Source organism: Microtus pennsylvanicus, chromosome 3 (genome assembly GCF_037038515.1).
Source record: "Microtus pennsylvanicus isolate mMicPen1 chromosome 3, mMicPen1.hap1, whole genome shotgun sequence".
Classification (NCBI taxonomy): Eukaryota; Metazoa; Chordata; class Mammalia; order Rodentia; family Cricetidae; genus Microtus; species Microtus pennsylvanicus.
Window position 1 is genome coordinate 15,342,453 of NC_134581.1, and position 19,800 is coordinate 15,362,252.

Sequence of the window (19,800 nt, forward strand, 5' to 3'; positions counted from 1 at the left end):
TACTAAAAGCCAGGCAAGGCGGCACATGCCTTTAATACCAGTACTCAGGCAGAGATCTCCGAGTTTAAGGCCAGCCAGGTCTATATAGTAAGACTTAAAAAAAAAAAACTAAAACAAACAAAAATATTTTTAAAAAAAGCTGGTTTGGGCTTGTTCTTTTGTAATCCCACTATATGGGACGTTCAGGCAAAAGGATTCTTGAGAACTTGAGGCCAGCCTGGAACACTGTCTCAGAAAATAATGATGTACAAAAAGAGACATACTTGTTATGTGTGGAGACTGCACTTTAGATGTGGAGGCTGACTGCAAAAACCTAGCCCCACCCTTAGCTTTGTCCAGGAAAGGAAACCTGTGTTTTGTTTGATTTTTTTTTTTTTTTTTGAGACAGGATTTTCCTGGTTGTCCTGGAACTCACTTTGTAGATCAAGCTGGCCTCAAACTCAGAGATCCTCCAACCCTCTGCCTCCCAAATGCTAGAATTAAAGGCATGTGCCATCACACCTAGTTTATGATTAGTTTTTTTCAATAATTGATTTTATGTTTGTTTGGCTGTATTGTCTGCATTTGTATCTGTGAACCAGGTGTATACCTGTAGAGACCAGAAGATAGTATAGATTTCTCAGGAAATGGAGTTATTGATAGTTGTTAGCCTCCATGGTTGTCTTAGTCACTATTCTATTATTGTAAAGAGACACCATGATCAAAGCAACTCTTAGAAAATAAAGCATTTAGTTGGGGGCTTGCTTACAGTTTTGGAGGTTTAGTCTCCATAGTAGCATGCTGCATCCTGAGAGTAGGCAGAGAGAGGGAGAGGGAGGCATGACTGGCCTATCATACTTCCTCCAATAAGGCACCCCCCAATCCTTCTAATCCTTTCTAATAGTGCTATTCTGTAGTGACTAAGAATTCAAATAGATAAACCTATGGAGGCCATTCTTATTCAGATCACCACATTGGGCACTGGGAAACCAACCTAGATTTTCTGGAAGCAGCAGTTACTCTTTACTGCTGAGCCATCTTTCCAGTCCCATTTAAACTTATTTTTGTGCACTTTTGGGGATCAGTTCTCTCCTATTGTATGGGTTCCAGGTATTAAGGTCATCAGGCTTGGTATCTGGCTTCTTTACCCACTGAGCCATCTCAGTGACTTCATTCTCTCTTTTCCATCTGTACTTTTTTTCTGAACCACTTGTGAGTAAATGGGAGACATGCCTCTTTATTCCTGAAGTACCTAATTGCATATTTTCTAAGAATGAGAATAGTTTTTTTCTGTTAGCTGCACATAGCAGTTAAAGTCAGGAAATAATAACTTTTAAATAGTTTGGGACAAGGCTTTATTATGTATCCTAGCCTTGTCTCAACCTCCTATATGTCGGTATTACAGAGATATATCACTATACCTAAATTTTCTTTTTAAAATTTTCTTTGTGTGTGTGTGCGTGTGTATGTGCGTGCATGTGTATTCAGGTGCTAATGGAGGCCACATGGATCCTCGAGCTGGAGTTGCCCACAGTTGTGAATCTACTCACATAGGTGCAGGGAACTGAATTCTGATCTTCTTTTTCTGTTGTTGTTTTTTTTGAGACAGGGTTTTTCTATAAGTTTTGCAGCCTGTCCTGGAACTAGCTCTTACAGGCCAGGCTGGCCTCAAATCACAGAGATCCACCTGTCTCTGCCTCCTGAATGCTAGAATTAAAGGCGTATGCCACTACTGCCTGGCTTCGTTTATACATTTATTATGTATGTGTGTTTGTACATATATCGTGACATGCATGTGGGGATACAATTCTTTTTGAGGTAGGTACCAGTATTATGTGTCTCACCTGTACTTTCACAGTGTCATCATTCATTAGATTATCTGAACAGATCAGATCTGGCCACTGCTGTGACCATTCTGATAATTCTATGAAAAAAGAAAGGAGTTATGGCTGGGCGGTGGTGGTACACACCTTTAATCCCAGCACTTGGGAGGCAGAGGTAGGCGGATCTCTGTGAGTTCCAGGCCATTCTGGTCTACAAGAGCTAGTTCCAGGATAGGCTCCAAAGCTACAGAGAAACCCTGTCTCGAACTACCTCCCTCCCCCCCCAAAAAAAGGAAAAGAAAGGAGTTAGATAATGGAGAACCCTATTGGGTAGGTTTCCTGAGGAAGCAGCATTTAGGAGACTGAAATCTACATGGGTAAGTGATGAGTTTAGGATTAAAAACAACCTACTTAACAGATGCTGTAGCAGTTGTGAGTTGCTGGGCCCATGTGATATCAGTGGTAGCTCTAGCAAGTTTACTTAGGGAACTGGACTTTAAGTCTGACTCTGCCCCCTGCTGTGGAGCTTAGTTCTTAATGTTATATAGGAGACATTAGCTGTTCAGCAGGGTGGCTAAGAGGATCTTGGGTCTCATGCCAGTCTTAATGTCACATCCAGAACATAATATTCCTCATTGTAGCTGTTAATGCAGGGTGAACCAGTCTTTGGAACAAGCAGTGGAGCACTTAGTCTGCACAGGCGCCAGAAGAATGTCTGTTCTGACAGTAGCCCTGTGATGTTTAGAATAATGAGAAAGCTGGCTTAGGCAGTATCTTCAGGTATTTGAATCCAGGCTACTAAATCTTGGTGGAATAAGGGACTTGATTGCTGCCCTAAGGAAAGGCTGTATGATCAGAGAGGTAGAAGGAAGACCCAATATCCAAAAGGGGGCTTGGTTGTTTGTCTTTCAGAGGTAGAGTCTTACTCTCTTTTAGTTAATTTTCTATTGCTGTGAAGAGACACCATGACCAAGGCAACTTATAGAAGAAAGCATTTATGGGGGCTTGCTTACAGTTTCAGAGGTTGAATCCATTGCCATCATGTCAAGGAGCAAGGCATCAGGCAGGTGCTCATGGCGGTGGAACAGTAGCTGAGAGCTTACATCTGATACACAGGCAGGAGGCAGTGAACAAGATTGGGCCTTGTGTGAGCTTTCGAAACCTCAGAGCTCACCAACCCTTCGAGTTTAAACATCCTTCAACAAGGCCACACCTCCTAATCCTTCCTCAGTCTGATCATTCAAATATATAAGCATAAAGGGAATACTCTCATTTAAAATGCCACACACTGGTCCAGTGAACCTCATTCTTACAGTGCCTTTGCTTTTAAAATGATGGGATTAAGTATGTCACTACTTCTAGCAGTATGAGGAAAAGTAATTTTTGTCTAATTATTCAGGCTAGTTTTTTTTGTTTGTTTGCTTATTTGTTTTGTTATTTTTGTTGTCTCATTATGTATCTTTGGCTGTCCTGGGTCAGGCTGGCCTCAGACTCAGCAATACACCTACTTTGGCCTCTGGAGTGCTGGGATTAAAGGTGTGCACCACTCTCCTCAGCTTGTTTTTGGTTTTAGAAAGCTGTTATTTGGGGCTAGAGCAGTGGTTCTCAACCTTCCTGTGACTGTTTAATACAGTTCCTCCTGTTATGTTGGCTCCCAACCATAAAATTAGTTTTGTTGCTACTTTATAACTAATTTTGCTACTGTTATGAACTGTAATGTAAATATTGGATATCAGGATATGTGAAAGGGCACCAGTACCAATGTCAGGCAACTTAAAACCACTTCTAACTCCAGCTCCAGGAGGATCCAGTGACCTGATTGGTTGTTGCAGACACACAAGCACTTACGGTGTATACACACAGACACATAAATAAAAAACCTTTAAAAAGATAAAAGCTAGTCTTTGTAAGATTCAGGCTGACCTCAAACTTGGGATCCTTATGTCTCAGCCTTCTGAGTGCTGCCATAACAGTGTCTGCTGTGTTTGGCTCCTCTGTGTTTCTTTAGTTTGTCCAGTTTGGATTTCTCAGTGCTCGCTCACTATGTGGTCTCTGTCTACTTGTTTCTCTTTCTGAGGTCCTGTGTCTTTAAAGTGGGATTTCAACTGTTGAGAGCTGTGACACCTAGTCAGAGCGTCACAGTCTTGGGTGTGATCCTGGGAGCTGCTTATAAAGCTTCTGCCCAGCTGCTTCCACTGTGTGGCAGGTTTTAGAGTCTTGCTCTGAGCTTAGAAGAAGCTTTGTCCTTGGTTGAAGTAAGAACTTAGCTGTGCTTGCTTGGTGACAGAGCATTTGCCCAGTACAAGGCATCTCTGCACCTTACCCCCACAGACAACAGCCAGTTCTAAAAAACAAAAAACAGAACAGAACATACTGTCCATTAATTGAGAGTTTCTTGAAAGATGAATGCAACCTCTTTTCTGATTCATGCACCTCCTAAGGCCACCAAAACCACTAGTTTCTTTGGTGACTGTCCTCGTAAGACGAATGCTGATCTCCAACACAGGAAATGGAGAAACAAATGAAAGGGGTGAATTTTGGTATGGAGCCCCATGAGGAAAAATGTCGGTATATATTTAGCCATCAACCAAATAGTTATTGAGCACTCACTTTGCAGAAAGACTGTTTTGTTGAAGGGCAGATGTTCTAGGAATGAGCACTCTAGGTGAAGTAGAGCCTAATTGTGTTGTAGGAACAGCTCTGACTGTGTTCACTAAAGCTTGCTGTGGAGTGTTTATTATTCAGTAATGGTAGGGATTTCAGGATAGGAGAAATACGAATAGAGAAGTGAAGGAAAAGTGATCTTTCAGGAGAACCATGAAGCTTAGCCCTGAAGAAAAGTAGAACCCATGGGTGCAGTGTTCTGAGTTGGGCAGAAATGTGATGGCCCTGCTTGTGTGCAAGTAGAATGCAGGGCAGGATGTGAGAAGCCAGCCATAAATCCTCCCTCCCTCCCTCCCTCCCTCCCTCCCTCCCTCCCTCCCTCCCTCCCTCCCTCCCATCTTTTGTTTTGTTTTTGCTCTTTTGAGACAGGGTTTCTCTGTATAACCCTGATTGTCCTGGAACTCACTCGGCTAGTCTTGAACTTGCAGAGATCCATCTGCCTCTGTCTTCTGACTGCTGGGTTTAAAGGAGCATGCCACCACCTCCCAGATACCTTGTGTTTTTAAGAAAGTGTTTTAATATCTGTTGTCTCACCTTTATTAAGTAAAGTAAATGTGTATTACCGATTCAGAGAATTTGTGCCTAGCCTCTGTGCTTGTCCTGAGGCGTCACACAGGTGAGGCATGAGTCATGAGAAAGTGATGAACACAGGCGTATATGAATTCTATTTGAGTGCCGTCTTAGATGCTTGTGGAGTTTGGAGGCTTGTTGTTTGTGGCTACATGATCATTGTCAAGTTTATTGTGTAGGGGCAAAAAGTATAACTCAGTGGCGAAACTTTTATGTAGTATAGTGTGGGATCTTGGGTTCAAACACCTGAAAACATCAGACAGAACAAAGAAACCAAACAACTAGTGTTTGATAATCAGTCTTTAAGAGCAAATTATGCTTTAGATCCCTGGATGGGTTAGAGGTAATGTGAGAAATAGGTTTGCAAACTCAATACTTGCTTTCTTTTACTGCTTAGCTCTTTTGTGTGTATCCTCTTGGCAGAAGTCTCAAGTGACTTTCTGAGGTATCTTTGTGGATTATTAATTTATTGAAGGAACTTAGTTTTTAAAAAAGACACTCCTTGTCTGATCTTTTGGTAACTGGTAAATGTTTAGTTTCTTGTTTCAGAGGCGTCTGGCTTCCTCCTGAGTGTCTGGAATGTAACAGGTTGTGCTCTAAGGCTGACAGAAGTCTGGGATCCTGCTTTCTTTTTTGACAAGAAAATCGGCTCTGAAGAAGCCTTTTTTTTTTTTTTAAATAAAAGTGCTGATCACAGGTTGGCTTCAATACTTAATATGTAGCAAAGGGTGACTTTGAACAGAATTCTGATCCTTCTGCCTTCATTTCCCATGCAGCATCAAACCTAGCTTCCGGCCTTTAGTTTTTTCTCAAACACACACACACACACACGTAAATAAAATCTTCAGGATACCTGTGTGCTACACCTAAAAGCCAGTTGAAGTAGGTTTGGTGATACACACTTAGACTAAATACTTAGGCTAAAATAGGAGGTCAAGATAGGAAGATCAATTCTAGGCCAGCCTGGGTAAATTAGCAAGATTGTGTTTCAAAATAAAAATAAAATGGGGCTAAGGATGTAGCTTAGCAAGAAAGTGCTTGCATGCCATATACAAGGCCCTAAGTTTGAACTCGAGTATTCCATCCCAAAGCCAACTAAAGATTCAGTGAGGAGTGCAGATAAAATACCCAGAGAATTAGGCTGGGCCTGGTAAGACTCTTATGTCCTGATTATGAATCTCCATCCATGTCTAACAGTGACCCAGCTGAGACATCCAGAAGACTCCAAGACTATTTGGAAGAAGGAAACGGCACACACATCTCCCTCCCATGCCACAACAGATAGGGACACCTCTGAAAACTGTTATGTAGTTGCCACTGCAAGCTAATTGGGGTGTGTGAATCACAGCTGTATCCTTGATAGACAAATCTCGTGTAGTTTCCATTCCTTTAGCATTTTTTTATTTATCATGTATACAATATTCTGTCTGTATGTATGTCTGCAGGCCAGAAGAGGGCGCCAGACCTCATTACAGATGGTTGTGAGCCACCATGTGGTTGCTGGGAATTAAACTCAGGACCTTTGGAAGAGCAGGCAATACTCTTAACCTCTGAGCCATCTCTCCAGCCCCCTCCTTTAGCGTTTTTGAAGTGATTTTGTTGTTACTTTGTTTTGAGGCAGTCTCACTGTGTAGCCCTGGCTGACCTGGTGAAATTCACTGTGTGGACCTAGTGGGCCTCAAATTTAGAGATTCATCTTTCTTTATCTCTGGAGCTCAGTGCTGAGATTAAAGGTGTACATTGTTGCATTGATCTTTCTTTTTTTTTTTTTGTTTTTGTTTTTTTTTTTTTTTTTTTTTGGTTTTTTTTTTTTTTTTTTTTTGGTTTTTCAAGACAGGGTTTCCCTGTGGCTTTTGAGCCTGTCCTGGAACTAGCTCTGTAGACCAGGCTGGTCTCGAACTCACAGAGATCCGCCTGCCTCTGCCTCCCGAGTGCTGGGATTAAAGGCGTGCACCACCATCGCCCGGCTTCTTTTTTTTTTTTTTTTTTTTTTTTTTTTTTTGACAGGGTTTCTCTAGTTTTTGGAGCCTGTCCAGGTACTTGCTCTGTGGACCAGGCTGGCCTCAAACTCACAGAGATCTGTCTGCCTCTGCCTCCCAAGTGCTGATAAAGGTATGTGCCACCACCATCCGGCTGTTGTTGCCTTGAGTTTTTAATTTTTGAATTCTAAAGTGCATGATTAGGTTTTTAATTACTAAAGTACAGAATTTTCCCCTTTATGCTAGGACTGCCTTCAGTAATTTTTAAATTTTATTTTATTTTATATATTATTTTAATGTTAACCTGGGTGTAAATCTAGTGTGGCCGACAGCAGCTAGAGGTCTTTTAGAACTTTAAGAAGGCTATCAGGTGGGTGGTACTTTAATCCTGGCACTCCAGAAACAGAGGCAAGGCAGATCTGAGTTCAAGGCCAGTCTGGTCTATAGTATAAATTCCAGGATAGCAAGGTCACACAGAGAAACCCTGTCTCGAAGCATCCTCTCCCCCCAAAAACCCCGCAAAACCAAATAACAAAACAGAACTTTAAAGAGGGAAGCAGTTGGATGTTCATGTTAGTCAGACTTGTGTTGCTGTGACAAATGCTTGAAAACAGTGAAAAGGAGTTGACTCACACCTTTAGAAGTCTCCATCCGTGTTCCCTTGGATAGGAGGCTGGAAAATTACTGTAGGGAAAGAGCAGCAGCAGAGTACTGTAGAAGACCAGGAATGTGACCTATCCATTCAGAGCATACCCTCTATAAACAGGCCTGCCTCCTTGTTTGTACTGCCTCCCAGTCATACCATCAGGGTATGAATTCAACAGTGGGTTAATTTTTTATCAGGTCTGAGCCCTCCTGATCTAATCATTTCCTTATACCCATCAGCTGACAACCAGACATCTGACACAGTGAGCCTTTGGGGGATGTTTTAGGTTCAAGCCATAACAGCGTGTGGATCTTGCTTGGTATAGGTACCTACACTGAACACTTCTGTAGGTCTGTGCTATTGTTGGCTCCTAATAAGCTACACAGCATCTTCTACTGAGGAAGACATACCAGTTTGAGAGCTGGCAGGACCTGACCTGGGAATCTTTGCCTTCTACAGTTTACTAGAAGCTGTGCTGTTCGGTACTTTTCTAGGCTAGCCCGACTTTGAGGCCAGATGTCCTCCTTTTTGGCATTGGCCTGACCACCATTTCAACATCTAGCCATAGTGACAGAGTTTTGCAAAACAGGGATCTGTTTTTGGCTGTTTTATTTTGCCTTTTGGAAGTATGAACCTAATATAGAAAAGTTAGTGCTTATTCAGAAATTGCAGCCGTGATAAGACTGAAGCAAGTAAAAGAGCCGGTTAAATCAAACTGTTTGTGGGTGGGGAGGAATTCTAGCAGGAAATTCCCTGGGCAAAGACAGTGGATGCTAGTTTTATTTGGTTGGTTTATAAACAAGATTGTTGATCTGACTGTTTCTGGAATGAAAAAAATGTTTATGATTGTCACACTTTAAGAATGTTCAAAAAAGAAGGTAGCTCAAGTAGTTGTCACAGCTTTAAGCATTCATGGTTGAAGTATTTGTTTAAACAGTTGGTACTGTGGCATCTTAGAGCAGGTGTCCATGAACTCTCAGTCACAGAGTCTGTGACATCCTTTTTGATGCTGAGGCATTGCCCTTCTGAGGTCCAAGCCTGTATCAGGAGTACTGGCAGGGTCAAAAATTGCAGCTAATGATCTGTGGGAATATGTGTTGGTATGTGGAGGAAGAATGGGGCAGTGATTTGGGAGTGATGGCCATGCTGACATTTTATTTTCTCAGGTCTGTGTGATTAGTCAGGTCAGAAAAGCCAGTAACCAGAACAGTTTTCTAAATTCAGTTCATTGAAGCCAGGTTAGTATTCATTTAGAGTAATGGCCTTTAGTTTGTATTACAATGGGAGAAACAACCAAACAACCCAGGAAGCTTAGCTTTTAACTTGAAAGTGAAGTCAAGTGGTCATTGCCGTTCTTCATAGTAGATCATTTGGAGAATGGAATGGAAGGGAAGCCCTTTCCCTTTGCAGACATCTGATAAGTTCCCCACCTGGCGTGTATACTGTTGGGGAGAGAGCAACATTAGAATCAACGTGGCCACACTTTTGCATTGGACCTCCTCTTTCTTCTTTTTTCTCAGGGCAGTCTCATCTTCAATCTTGACTCTCAACAGACATTGGTGATCTCGCTCTCTGGATAGTGCTACTCAGTATTGAGTTGAGGTGGGGGTTATTATAATTGGTGGAGTTTGGAAAGCTAGAAAGCAACTTTTAGTTTCCAGTGAGCACCTACTTAGAAAAGTATGATCATGCATTGTTTCGTGGTGAGGGTATAGGCTGAGAATGTGATAGACAGTTCCGTTATATGAATGTCATATGGAAACCTAGGTGATACATTTACATATAGTTTTGTTTTTTGTTTTTCCTAGCAGGCTGCTTCCTGAAGGGTCTCCAACAGGGCTGCTTTGTTTCACAGTTAACTTCCCCCCTTCCAAGTAGGTCTTTGAACCTTTGACTTGTACAAGCTAAGCAAATACTCTACCTAAGAGCTGTACCCCACTTCAGTTTTCCTTATTCGTAAGTAGGAGTCAGTTCTTCATATTAAAGTATAGTAAATGCATAAGCTAGTAAGTTATTACTATTAGATATACTGTACTAGAAAAGAAAAACATTCTGCACTGTACATAATTGTCTCTGCTCTGCTGCTATTTGATTAACAGTCCCATAGGTTTTATACCAGTGTCACCACAAACATTCAAATAGTGCCTTGTATTGTGGTTAGGCTTTAGGAAATTTTCAGCTTCACTATAATTTTATATCGCCACCATCATAGATGTTCTCTAGAACATTGTTATGTGGCTTGTGATTACCTAGTTAAATGGGTTACCACTTATGTTTTGTGATTTGGTAATGCATATAAAATCTTAATTGAATAGTGTATGAAATTTAGTAAGACTGCTCAGTAATTGAAGCCTCGTACCTGTCCTACAGGGTAAGTAGTCAGCAAATGTGTGCTGAAGTGTTAATTGTTATGTTGTCTTAAGATAATTGTAGTTTGCTTTAATTGGATTCTTAGATGTCACATGAGTTTGAAGGTTCATTCCCACTTACGTATACAAGTCTGGCCACCCACCTCCACTACACCTCCTGCTCTGCCTGCTTCAGCCAAATGGACAATTAGACTTAGCTAGACAAATGTTCTACCACTGAGTTATATTCCCAGTCTTTTACATTTTATTTATTAATAATCCTGAAGTTGAGTCTTACTAAGTTGCCCGGGCAGGCCTTGACCTTGTATTCCATCTGTCTCAGCTTCTTGAGTAACTAGGACTATAGGCCTGGCTCTAAAACAAAACAACAACAAAACATTTATTCTAGAGATAGGATCTCACTCTATAGCTGAGGCTAGGCTTCAGTTTTTAGTAGGTCCCCTGCTTTAACCTCTTAAATGTTGGGATTGCAGGTATGGCTATAATCCCAAATGTTAATCCTATAAAAAAACAAATCTTAATTGTTAAAAAAGGTGGAGGAGGAGGAGGAAGAAAGAAGAAAGAAGAAGCCAGGCATAGTTGTACATACTGTGGGGGCAGGAGAATCAGGAGTTCAAGGCCAGCACCTACTAGATAGTGAGTTTAAGATCAGCCTGGACGTGATACCGTGGCTCCCAAGCAACAAAACAGGAAAGAAAGAACAAAAATACATGCCATAAAATTCACCATGTGAACAGTTTTTAAGTGTTGCCAGTTAGTAGTGAGTAATATTTAACCAGAGCATATGGAGTGTTCAGTAAGCCTCTCACACAGGGTGTTAAAGATCAGCTTGGATTACAGACCATGGTCTAGTAAAGCATATCTGTTTAGTTTTGGACTTCGAACAGTATTTTTCTCCCTTTAAGACACGTTTGTACCTGTGTGTATTTATATACAGGTTGGGTTCTTTGCTTTCTTTCTATGATATTGGAAAGAAAACAAGCCACCATCAGCAGAAACCACTGCCCACTGTAGGTTTCTTTGGTACCTGCGATAGTGAGGATTTATAAGAAATTCTCTAAGTGACAGGAGCTTTTAAAGCAGCTTTCCCTGTTGATAGACAAGATAGATGTGATACTTACTGCTTAGAGGTAGCAATTTTCTCTCCCACATATTTTACCTTTTAGTCTCTGTTTATGTGACCATGGCTGCTTCTGATTGATTGGATCTGGATGTTCCTATTGCTTGTAATCTTCTCTTATCACAATCACTCCAGCTCCCCATGGCAAAGAAACCCCATCAGCTTCCTGAGCCAAGAGTAGTTCTAAGGTGAGACTAAAGTCTACAAGTGACCTCCTTTATCTAATGTCACGGCGTACTGAAGGCCTTCCTAAAATGGGAGCTGAGAATCCACCTGTCTTTTTCACATGGGGAGTCCAAATAAATAATTTCACACTATTGCTTTGTATTGTGTTTAGATACCGCTAGTTCTTTAGGCTGAACTGCTTTAAACTGATTAACTTTTCAGAGGTTTTTGTTTTAATGTTGAACTCACAGTACTGGATTTTACCTTCTGAGTATGTAGACCAAAAAAGCCTTTTCAAGACAGGATCTCTCTCTCTGTGTACCTGCTCTGGCTGTCCTGGAACTCACTTTGTAGACCAGACTGGCTTTGAACTCACAGAGATGCACCTGCCTCTGCCTCCCGAGTGCTGGAATTAAAGGCACTGGGATTCATTCTTTTATAAATGTGTTCTAAAAAGAAAATCTCATTTTAATTACAAGAGTAATAGTAACAGTCTAACAGCTTAAGTACTGTTTTAAGGTAGCATACCTGTTGAGCTCCTGGGAGTTGACAGAATTGGCTGCCTTTGCCACATTTCATTTGGTTAATAATGAGTTGAATCTCACAACTTCTTTATTTTTAGAAAGTAAAAACTAATAACTGTTCTTTTAAGAGTCTTTAGATTAAAGTAGATAGGAGTTTTATTAACAGATTGGATTATTGTGAGCTGAATATGCGATATGTGAGTTTACTTAGTGAACTTACTTAAGTTGGAAGTATTCCCATTGGGCTCCTGTAAGCACAGGACATTCATTACACATGAGGAGGCAGCAGAGTAGCTAGAGAGCCTTTTTTCCAGGGCCTAGATTCTGTTGGCATAAGGCTTCCTACTTCTCAGGCCCTTAAAGCTATCTGGACAGAGTTAGAGTAGGGTCCTGAGGTCTTGGTGCCTCACTGGCTGGCATCTACCTCTCCCTCCCATCAGGTGACATGCTTCAGTCCCATCTAAATAGGGCTCTGTATCAGTGATAGGAAGCACCAGAAGGACCCTCCACTTCTCTCAGCTGACTGGTGTCCTTGCTAACTACTATATAGTGATTTTATTCCCCATGTATCCTTAACAACTGATGTATAATATCTACTTTCAAGGTAATTTTTTGATATTTTGGGTTATCTTGTAGATACTTCTGAAAATCACTTCTGCCCATTTGAGACTCCCGTCTTTGGATTAAAGGTGTCTGCTAGATTTCTCTAGGTTGTTTTTTCATCATTTTGAGACTCACTTCCCAAGAGCTTGGAGGAAGTCTCCTCTACACATAGCCTTCTACCTCAAGTGGAATTGTTGCCTCATTGTGCTGTTAGATGCTGGATGTATGCCAGGCCCAGCAGTAGGGTGGGATGAGTATCTTGATTGTTAGGGCTTTTCCCAGTCACTGCAGCTCTTAGGGCAGTTGTGAGCAGCTTGTGTGGCTGCTCCCACACTGCTGTCACAGAAGGCTTTGTCTTCTCCAGGTTCTGTAGGGACCAACACTTTTGTAGCTCAATCTGGCCTTGTGAGTAGTGGAATTCAGGTGTCTACCACCCACCCAAACCTCCAACACATTTTCTTTCTTTTAGCATTTTGAGTGCAAAGTTTCCCTGTTGTAACCTTGCTGGCCTTGCGTTTGCAAGTTGTACAAGCTGGCCTCAGATTTGAAATCCTCATGTCTCAGCTTCTTCACTGCTGGGATTTTAGGCCTTTGCCACCCATATCTGGCTTTTCCAGTTCTTCTAATACCTTTAAAGTTTCTTTGGTTTCCGGGTGGGGAGTGTCTAAGGCTGCTGCCATGCAAACTTGTCTTTTCCCCTGTGTACTATGGCTGGTTGATATGTGTTCAGAGAGCCAGGGCCTTTTGTCAAGGCTCTGAGAGGACCCATTATTTTTTTATTTATATAGTTGTGTGTGTGTGTATGTGTGTGTGTGTTTTATGATTTTTTTTTTGGTTTTTCGAGACAGATTTTTTTTTTTTTTGAGCTCTACATTTTTCTCTGCTCCTTGCCTTGCATGTCCCCTCCCGTTCAACCCTCTCCTAAGGTCCCCATGCTCCCAATTTACTCAAGAGATATTGTCTTTTTCTACTTCCCATGTAGGTTAGATCCATATATGTCTCTTAGGGTCCTCATTGTTATCTAGGTTTTCTGGGATTGTGATTTGTGGGCTGGTTTTCTTTGCTTTATGTTTAAAAACCACCTATGAGTGAGTACATATGTTAATTGTCTTTCTGGGTCTGGGTTACCTCACTCAAAATGATGTTTTCTAGCTCCATCCATTTTCCTGCAAATTTCAAGATGATGTCATTTTTTTTCTGCTGTGTAGTTCTCCATTGTGCAAATGTACCACATTTTCCTTATCCATCCTTTGGTTGAGGGGCATTTAGGTTGTTTCCAGGTTCTGGCCATGACAAACAAGGCTGCTATGAACGTAGTTGAGCTACATGTCCTTGTGGCATGGTTGAGCATCCTTTGGATATATACACAAAAGTTGTATGCTGGGTTTTGAGGAAGGTTGTTTCCTAATTTTCTGAGAAATTGCCCTACTTATATCCAAAAGGGCTGTACCAACTTGTACTCCCACCAGCAATGCCGGAGTATTCCCTTTACCCGTCAACCTCTCCAGCATAAGTTGTCATCAGTGTTTTTGATCTTGGCTATTCTTACAGGTGTAAGATGGAATCTCAGAGTTGTTTTGATTTGCATTTCTCTGATGACTAAGGATGTTGAACATTTCCTTCAGCCATTTTAGATTCCTCTGTTGAGAGTTCTCTGTTTAGGTCTGTACTCCATTATTTTATTGGATTATTTGTTCTTTTGATGACCAATTTCTTGAGTTCTTTATATATTTTGGAGATCAGACCTCTGTCTAATATGGGGTTGGTGAAGATCTTTTCCCATTCTGTAGGCTGTCATTTTGTCTTGTTGACTGTGTTCTTTGCTTTACAGTTTTAGGAGGTTCCATTTATTAATTGTTCCTTTCAGTGTCTGTGCTGTTGGGGTTCTATGTAGGAAGTGGTCTCCTGTGCCAGTGTGTTCAAGTATACTTACCACTTTCTCTTCTATGAGGTTCAGTGTAGCTGACTTTATGTTGAGGTCTTTGATCCATTTGGACTTGAGTTTTCTACATGGTGATAGATAATGGATCTGTTTTCATTCTTCTACATGTTGATATCCAGTTATGCCAGCACCATTTGTTAAATATGCTTTCTTTTTTCCATTTGATATTTTTTGCTTCTTTGTCAAACATCACGTGTTCAAAAGTGTGTGGATTAATATCCGGGTCTTCAATTTGGTTCCATTGGTGAGAGGACCCATTTATATGAAGTTGGATAGGTACATAGAGCTCAAATTTCTTTGTGTACACTGTGCTGTGTCCCTGTTTCCACCATTCGTTCCTTAGTGGCAGAACTTTGATAGCTTCTAGCATCCAGACAGAGACAGCGGTAAGCTCCTTTGAGACACTCTTTCAGGTAGCCTTGAGTCTGGTATCATGGAAGGTATAAATATATATGCGGTGTTAACAGGGGTGCCTTGCCAGGAACACTGCACCCTTTCTCCTAACAGATTGTAGCCACCAGGCTCTGTATGACAGTGGTTGATGTTTACTGATCTTGGGTATTTGCTTCCCTGAAGGAAGGGATAGGATCTCTGTAGTGACCAAGAGAGCATTTGAGGCTTGTATAATTTTTTTTTTCCGTATGGCTAGTAAGATAGTTTAATAGGTAAAAGTATTTGGTGTCAGTCTGTTTAATCTTGAACCCTGGGACCCGCGTGGTAGAAGGAGACTCCAAAGTGTTGCCTTCTGACTTCCATATACATGTGGCACACACATCCTTTCTCCCCAATAAAGAAATACTTAAAAAAAATTGCTGGACGCTGGTGGCGCACATCTTTAATCTTGGCATTTGGGAGGCAGAGGTAGACAGATCCTATGCATTTGAGGCCAGCCTGGTCTACAAAGTGAGTTCAAGTTATACAGAAAACCCGGACTCAGCAAAAAAAAAAAAATGGGTGCACACACACATTTAAAAATTATTCCAGGGAAACAACTTAATATAGATATGTAGCTATAATCTACAAGGTTTCTTGTGCAAGCAGGCATGACCTTTGCTTATAGAAAACCAGCATTAGAGAGACATACAGGCTACTTTTTTCCAAGTTGCAGAACCAATTTTTTTCTCCCTAGAGCATGGAAAACTAGCCCACAGTAGTTGGAGTTGTACCCTGGACATTGCCTGACTGCTAAATGCAGAGCACTTCATCATGCCTGTGAGACACACACCCCGTGTTGTCATGTGAGCACAGATAGTAGACTGAGCTTATGCTTTTAGTGGGGAAGGGTGTGACTTGTAATCAATGCTATTTTCAAATACACTAAGAATTTAAAATTAAGAATCAGATTAGGAAAGTAAAAGATGAACTGGACTTAATGGATGGGAAAGTAGATGAGCTAAATTAAAGAAAAAAGTAGGAAAAATAAAAATAAGAAGTCTTCATCCCTCCCCATTTATCCACTAGGTGCACGCCCAGTCCTGAGTTTTCCCTTTGGTGCTTCCAGGGTTGAGACAGGCTTTGCCCATGCTAGACAGGAACTTTACTGCTGAGCCACACCCCAGCCCAGCAACTGGGGCAGGGTTAGGACAGGCAAGTGGGAAACAGAGGAGGAAAGTAGACAAAGAGATAGGATGATGAATAGGGTGTAATAAATTGGCCAGAAGATCCAGATGTTCAGATTTGGGTTTTAATTATTACCATTTCGAAGTTTTCCCAATACTCACATGAAAATGGGAGATTAAAGTTCAAAGGAATTAAACAAAACTAGCCTCCAACTCCTGTATAGTCAAGATAACACTATAGTCCTCCTAGCTCCCCTTCTCAGTGCTGGGATAGGCCTGTGTCACTATGCACAGCCTACGTTTTTTAATTAAGTAATTAACCCCCCCCCCACCCTGTGTTCACGTGTGCGTGCATGCATTCAGGCACACAACAGGACAACTGTGGGAATCAGTTCTCTCCTACCATAGAGGATCTGGGGATTGATCTTAGGTTATTAGGCTTGCTGGCATAGATCTTTACTCACTGAGGTATTTCTTGCTGGCCCTTGCTTCATTCTTTGAGAGAGTCTTGCTGCATAGCCCTGGCTGATCTGCTGGGCTCAAACTGGTGGTTGTTCTCCTTCTTTTCCTTATGCCTCCCTTGGGAGTCAACTGAAGATTTAGTTTGTATTATGCCAGGAATCAGTAGATAACAGACTAATGTCACACATACCTGAGTATCTAACATCCAGATTTGTCAGCACCACATACTCTTCCCTATTTTTGTGATTTTGGTAACTTGTAGCTCTTACAGAGGAGCTAGGTTCATTTCCTAGCTCTGACATGGAAGCTTACAGTTATCCATAAGTCCAGCTCCAGGGATCTGAAGTCCTCTTTTGACCTTCAAGGACACGGGCATGCATGTGGTGCACATACTTGTAGGCAAGCCACTCATAAATCAGCTGGGTGTACGTTCTGGGCTAACCAGGGCTACATAGAGAAATCCTGTCTCAAAAAAAAAAAACAAACAAAATAAAACAAAATAAGATGAATAAAGGTAAAAATAAAAATTAAGAAGAGTTGAGTGTGGTGGTCCAGGCCTGTATTTCTAGCCTTTCTGGGCTGGAGTGTGGCTTCGCATTAAAGTACCTGCCAGCTATGTGCAAAGTCTGTGCTCAACCTTTGGAAGCAAAAGGAGGATAAAAGTCCCAAGCCCAGAGTTCCTGACTGTTAGAGTTCCACTGCCCTTTTTCAAATTAGGAAAAAGAATACACAACACAAAAAGAAAACTCAAGGAACTACCGCTTCTGTGAGCCTTGTTCTGAGTTCCTTAGTTTTTGCCCTTTGTTCACTTTTTATATTCATTTATATCATATGTAGCATATTGTAGTAGGAGCTGCGGGTTGCATTCCGCCACCCAGCTCCCGCCACCGCCTAGCTTTATCCGAAATAACAACACACAAATTGTATTCTTTTAAACACTGCTTGGCCCATTAGCTCTAGCCCTTACTGGCTAATTCTGATATCCCGATCAACCCATTTCTAATAAACTGTGTAGCACCGGTCTTACCGGGAAAGATTCAGCATGTCTGACCTGGCGGCTTGCTTCATTGCGTGCCTCTGCCTGGGAGAGGGGAGCATGGCGTCAGAGCTGTCAAGTCTGAGCTCACTTCCTCTTCCTCCCAGCATTCTGTTCTGTTTACTCCACCCACCTATATTTAACCTATGAGGCCAAGCAGTTTCTTTATTATAATTAACCAATGACCTTCCTCCATCAGCATATAGGGTTCTTAATTGTATTTTGTGGAAAATATTGGGGAAAACAGTATCTACTCCATTTCCCCAGAAATCCAATTTATTGTCTTTTTAAAAAAAAAAGGTGAATGTGAGCCGGGGTGGGGATTTGGAGGGTGGGGAAAGGCACACACTTTTAATCCCGGCACTCAGGAGACAGAGACAGGTGGATCTTTCTGAGTTGGAGCCCAACCTGGAATACAGAGCTGTTCTAGGACAGCCAAGGTTACACAGGGAAACCCTGTCTTAAAACAAAACAAACAAAAAGATTGATGTGTATGATGTTTGCCAGCATGTATGTTTGTACACCGTGTGCATGCCCTGTACATTGTGAAGGCCTGAAGAAGATGGCAGATTCCTGGGATAGAAGTTATGTATGGTTGTGAGCTACCGTGTGGGTGCTGGGAACCAAACTCAGGACCTAAGTGCTCTTAATGGAGGAACCATCTCTAGTCCCAGTTAATTGCCTTTAAGATGTTTTATACAGTCTAATGTCTTTTTTTTCCTTGTAGTTTTACTATATTCTTTGTTTGTTTGTTTTCAAGACAGGGTTCTCTGTGTAACTGTCCTGGCTGCCCTAGAACTTGCTCTTGTAGACCAGGCTGGCCTTGAATTCACAGAGATCTGTCTGCCTCTGCCTCCTGAGTGCTGGGATTAAAAGTGGTGGAGTTTTTACTGTATTCTAAAGGTATCAAAAAGCCTGTCTTTTACATCGTATCTATAATTTGGTAGTTTCTCTTGTGTGTATAGAGAACTGAGGAAGGAACTTAACTTCGGTTGTTTGCTTAGATAATTGCTTATTCTAGTGCCTTGGAAGTTGGTTTGTGAGTCTCCCCTTCTAGTCCATTGTCTTAACAGCCTTAAACATACTAGCTTTATGTTTGACTACTGGACATGACTCTAAACTTTGTTTCATTTGAGGGCAGGGATTGGACTCTATCTCTTTAATTTTAGTTAAAAGGTGTAATGAATAAGAAAATTAATAGCAATGTTTAAAATAGCAGAAACCCCATTGGAACTAATTGCTTTGGATTTGCATTGTCTTTAGTGTTTCTCCTTGTTTTCTATAAGAAGTTTATTTACTTTGTTTGCATTACCTAGGTTAAAAAGTGCCACACACACATGCACACGCAGAAGCACGCATAGACCACCCCCTAGCATGGTGTTAACAGCAGGTTTTGCTCTTTGTCTTTAGTGGGAAATTGCTCATGTCTGATTACCTAAGAGCATCCATAGGTCCCATGAGGCATCATCTGTGTGACTGCTAGCTCAGAGGAAGTAAGTCTTAAACTCCCTGAAGCCTATAGGGCGAGAGGAAAACAGATTTTTAGTATGACTCTGCTAGGAACAGAGGGCAAGAAAGACCACAGCCACTTGATAAACAAGTCCTATGTTAGTTCTTGGGATTCAGCATGCTATGGTTTCAGTATGTACAGTCCCTTTAAATTATTAGTGAGGTGTTTTATATCTTGTTTTTATATAAAATTTCAAAATAAGTGTTATTTTACACTTAAGAAACCAATCATTTTCAGTGTAAAGCAGCTGCATGTTGTTGAGGAGCACAGGAATAAGAGACTTGTCCTTCAGGTAGAACTTCTTGGCAGAACACTTGGGAAGTGTGCAGTCTTGACAGGAGCAGCATTGCTGATGACTGAACCTGCTCTTCTTCTTTTTTTTTTTTCAGGCTGTGGGCGCTCTAGGATGGAGCAGGTGTGCAGGGGGTGAGGACCCAGCCTGGGACCACATCGCTTCCTTCCTTCCTTAGCGACTGTTGGCCTGAGCAAACACTAGCCTGGGACGAGGATGTCTGTGGGCATCTGGCTACTGCACCCCCTCTGGGGAAGGACTTTTCTTCTCCTACTCTCTGTGGCTATGGCTCAGTCCCACTGGCCCAGTGAACCCTCAGAGGCCGTGAGGGACTGGAAGAACCAGCTCGAGGCATCGATGCACTCAGTGCTTTCAGACTTCCATGAGACTGTTCCCACTGTGGTTGGCATTCCTGATGGCACGGCTGTTGTTGGGCGCTCATTTCGAGTGAGCATTCCCACAGATTTAATAGCCTCCAGTGGAGAAATCATCAAGGTGAGACTACATGTAAAAAAACAAGAACGAGGAAGGGTTCCTGTCTTCTATTTTAGTTTTGA

The 19,800-nt window shown here is 41.7% G+C and overlaps 1 protein-coding gene across 5 annotated transcripts in view; it reads left to right on the forward strand.

Moving 5' to 3' along the window:
• Positions 1-19,800, forward strand: part of Dag1 (dystroglycan 1) — a 67,438-nt gene that overhangs the window by 28,614 nt on the left and 19,024 nt on the right. For 4 of the 5 annotated variants that reach the window (XM_075964629.1, XM_075964628.1, XM_075964627.1 and 1 more), the window contains one exon: positions 19,341-19,738. In XM_075964629.1, coding sequence (XP_075820744.1) covers positions 19,460-19,738 — 279 coding nt within the window. In that variant the 5' untranslated portion in view covers positions 19,341-19,459. Of the gene's footprint in view, positions 1-18,910; positions 18,935-19,340; positions 19,739-19,800 lie in introns of those variants that run through there. The other variant, XM_075964630.1, reaches the window with a different exon arrangement.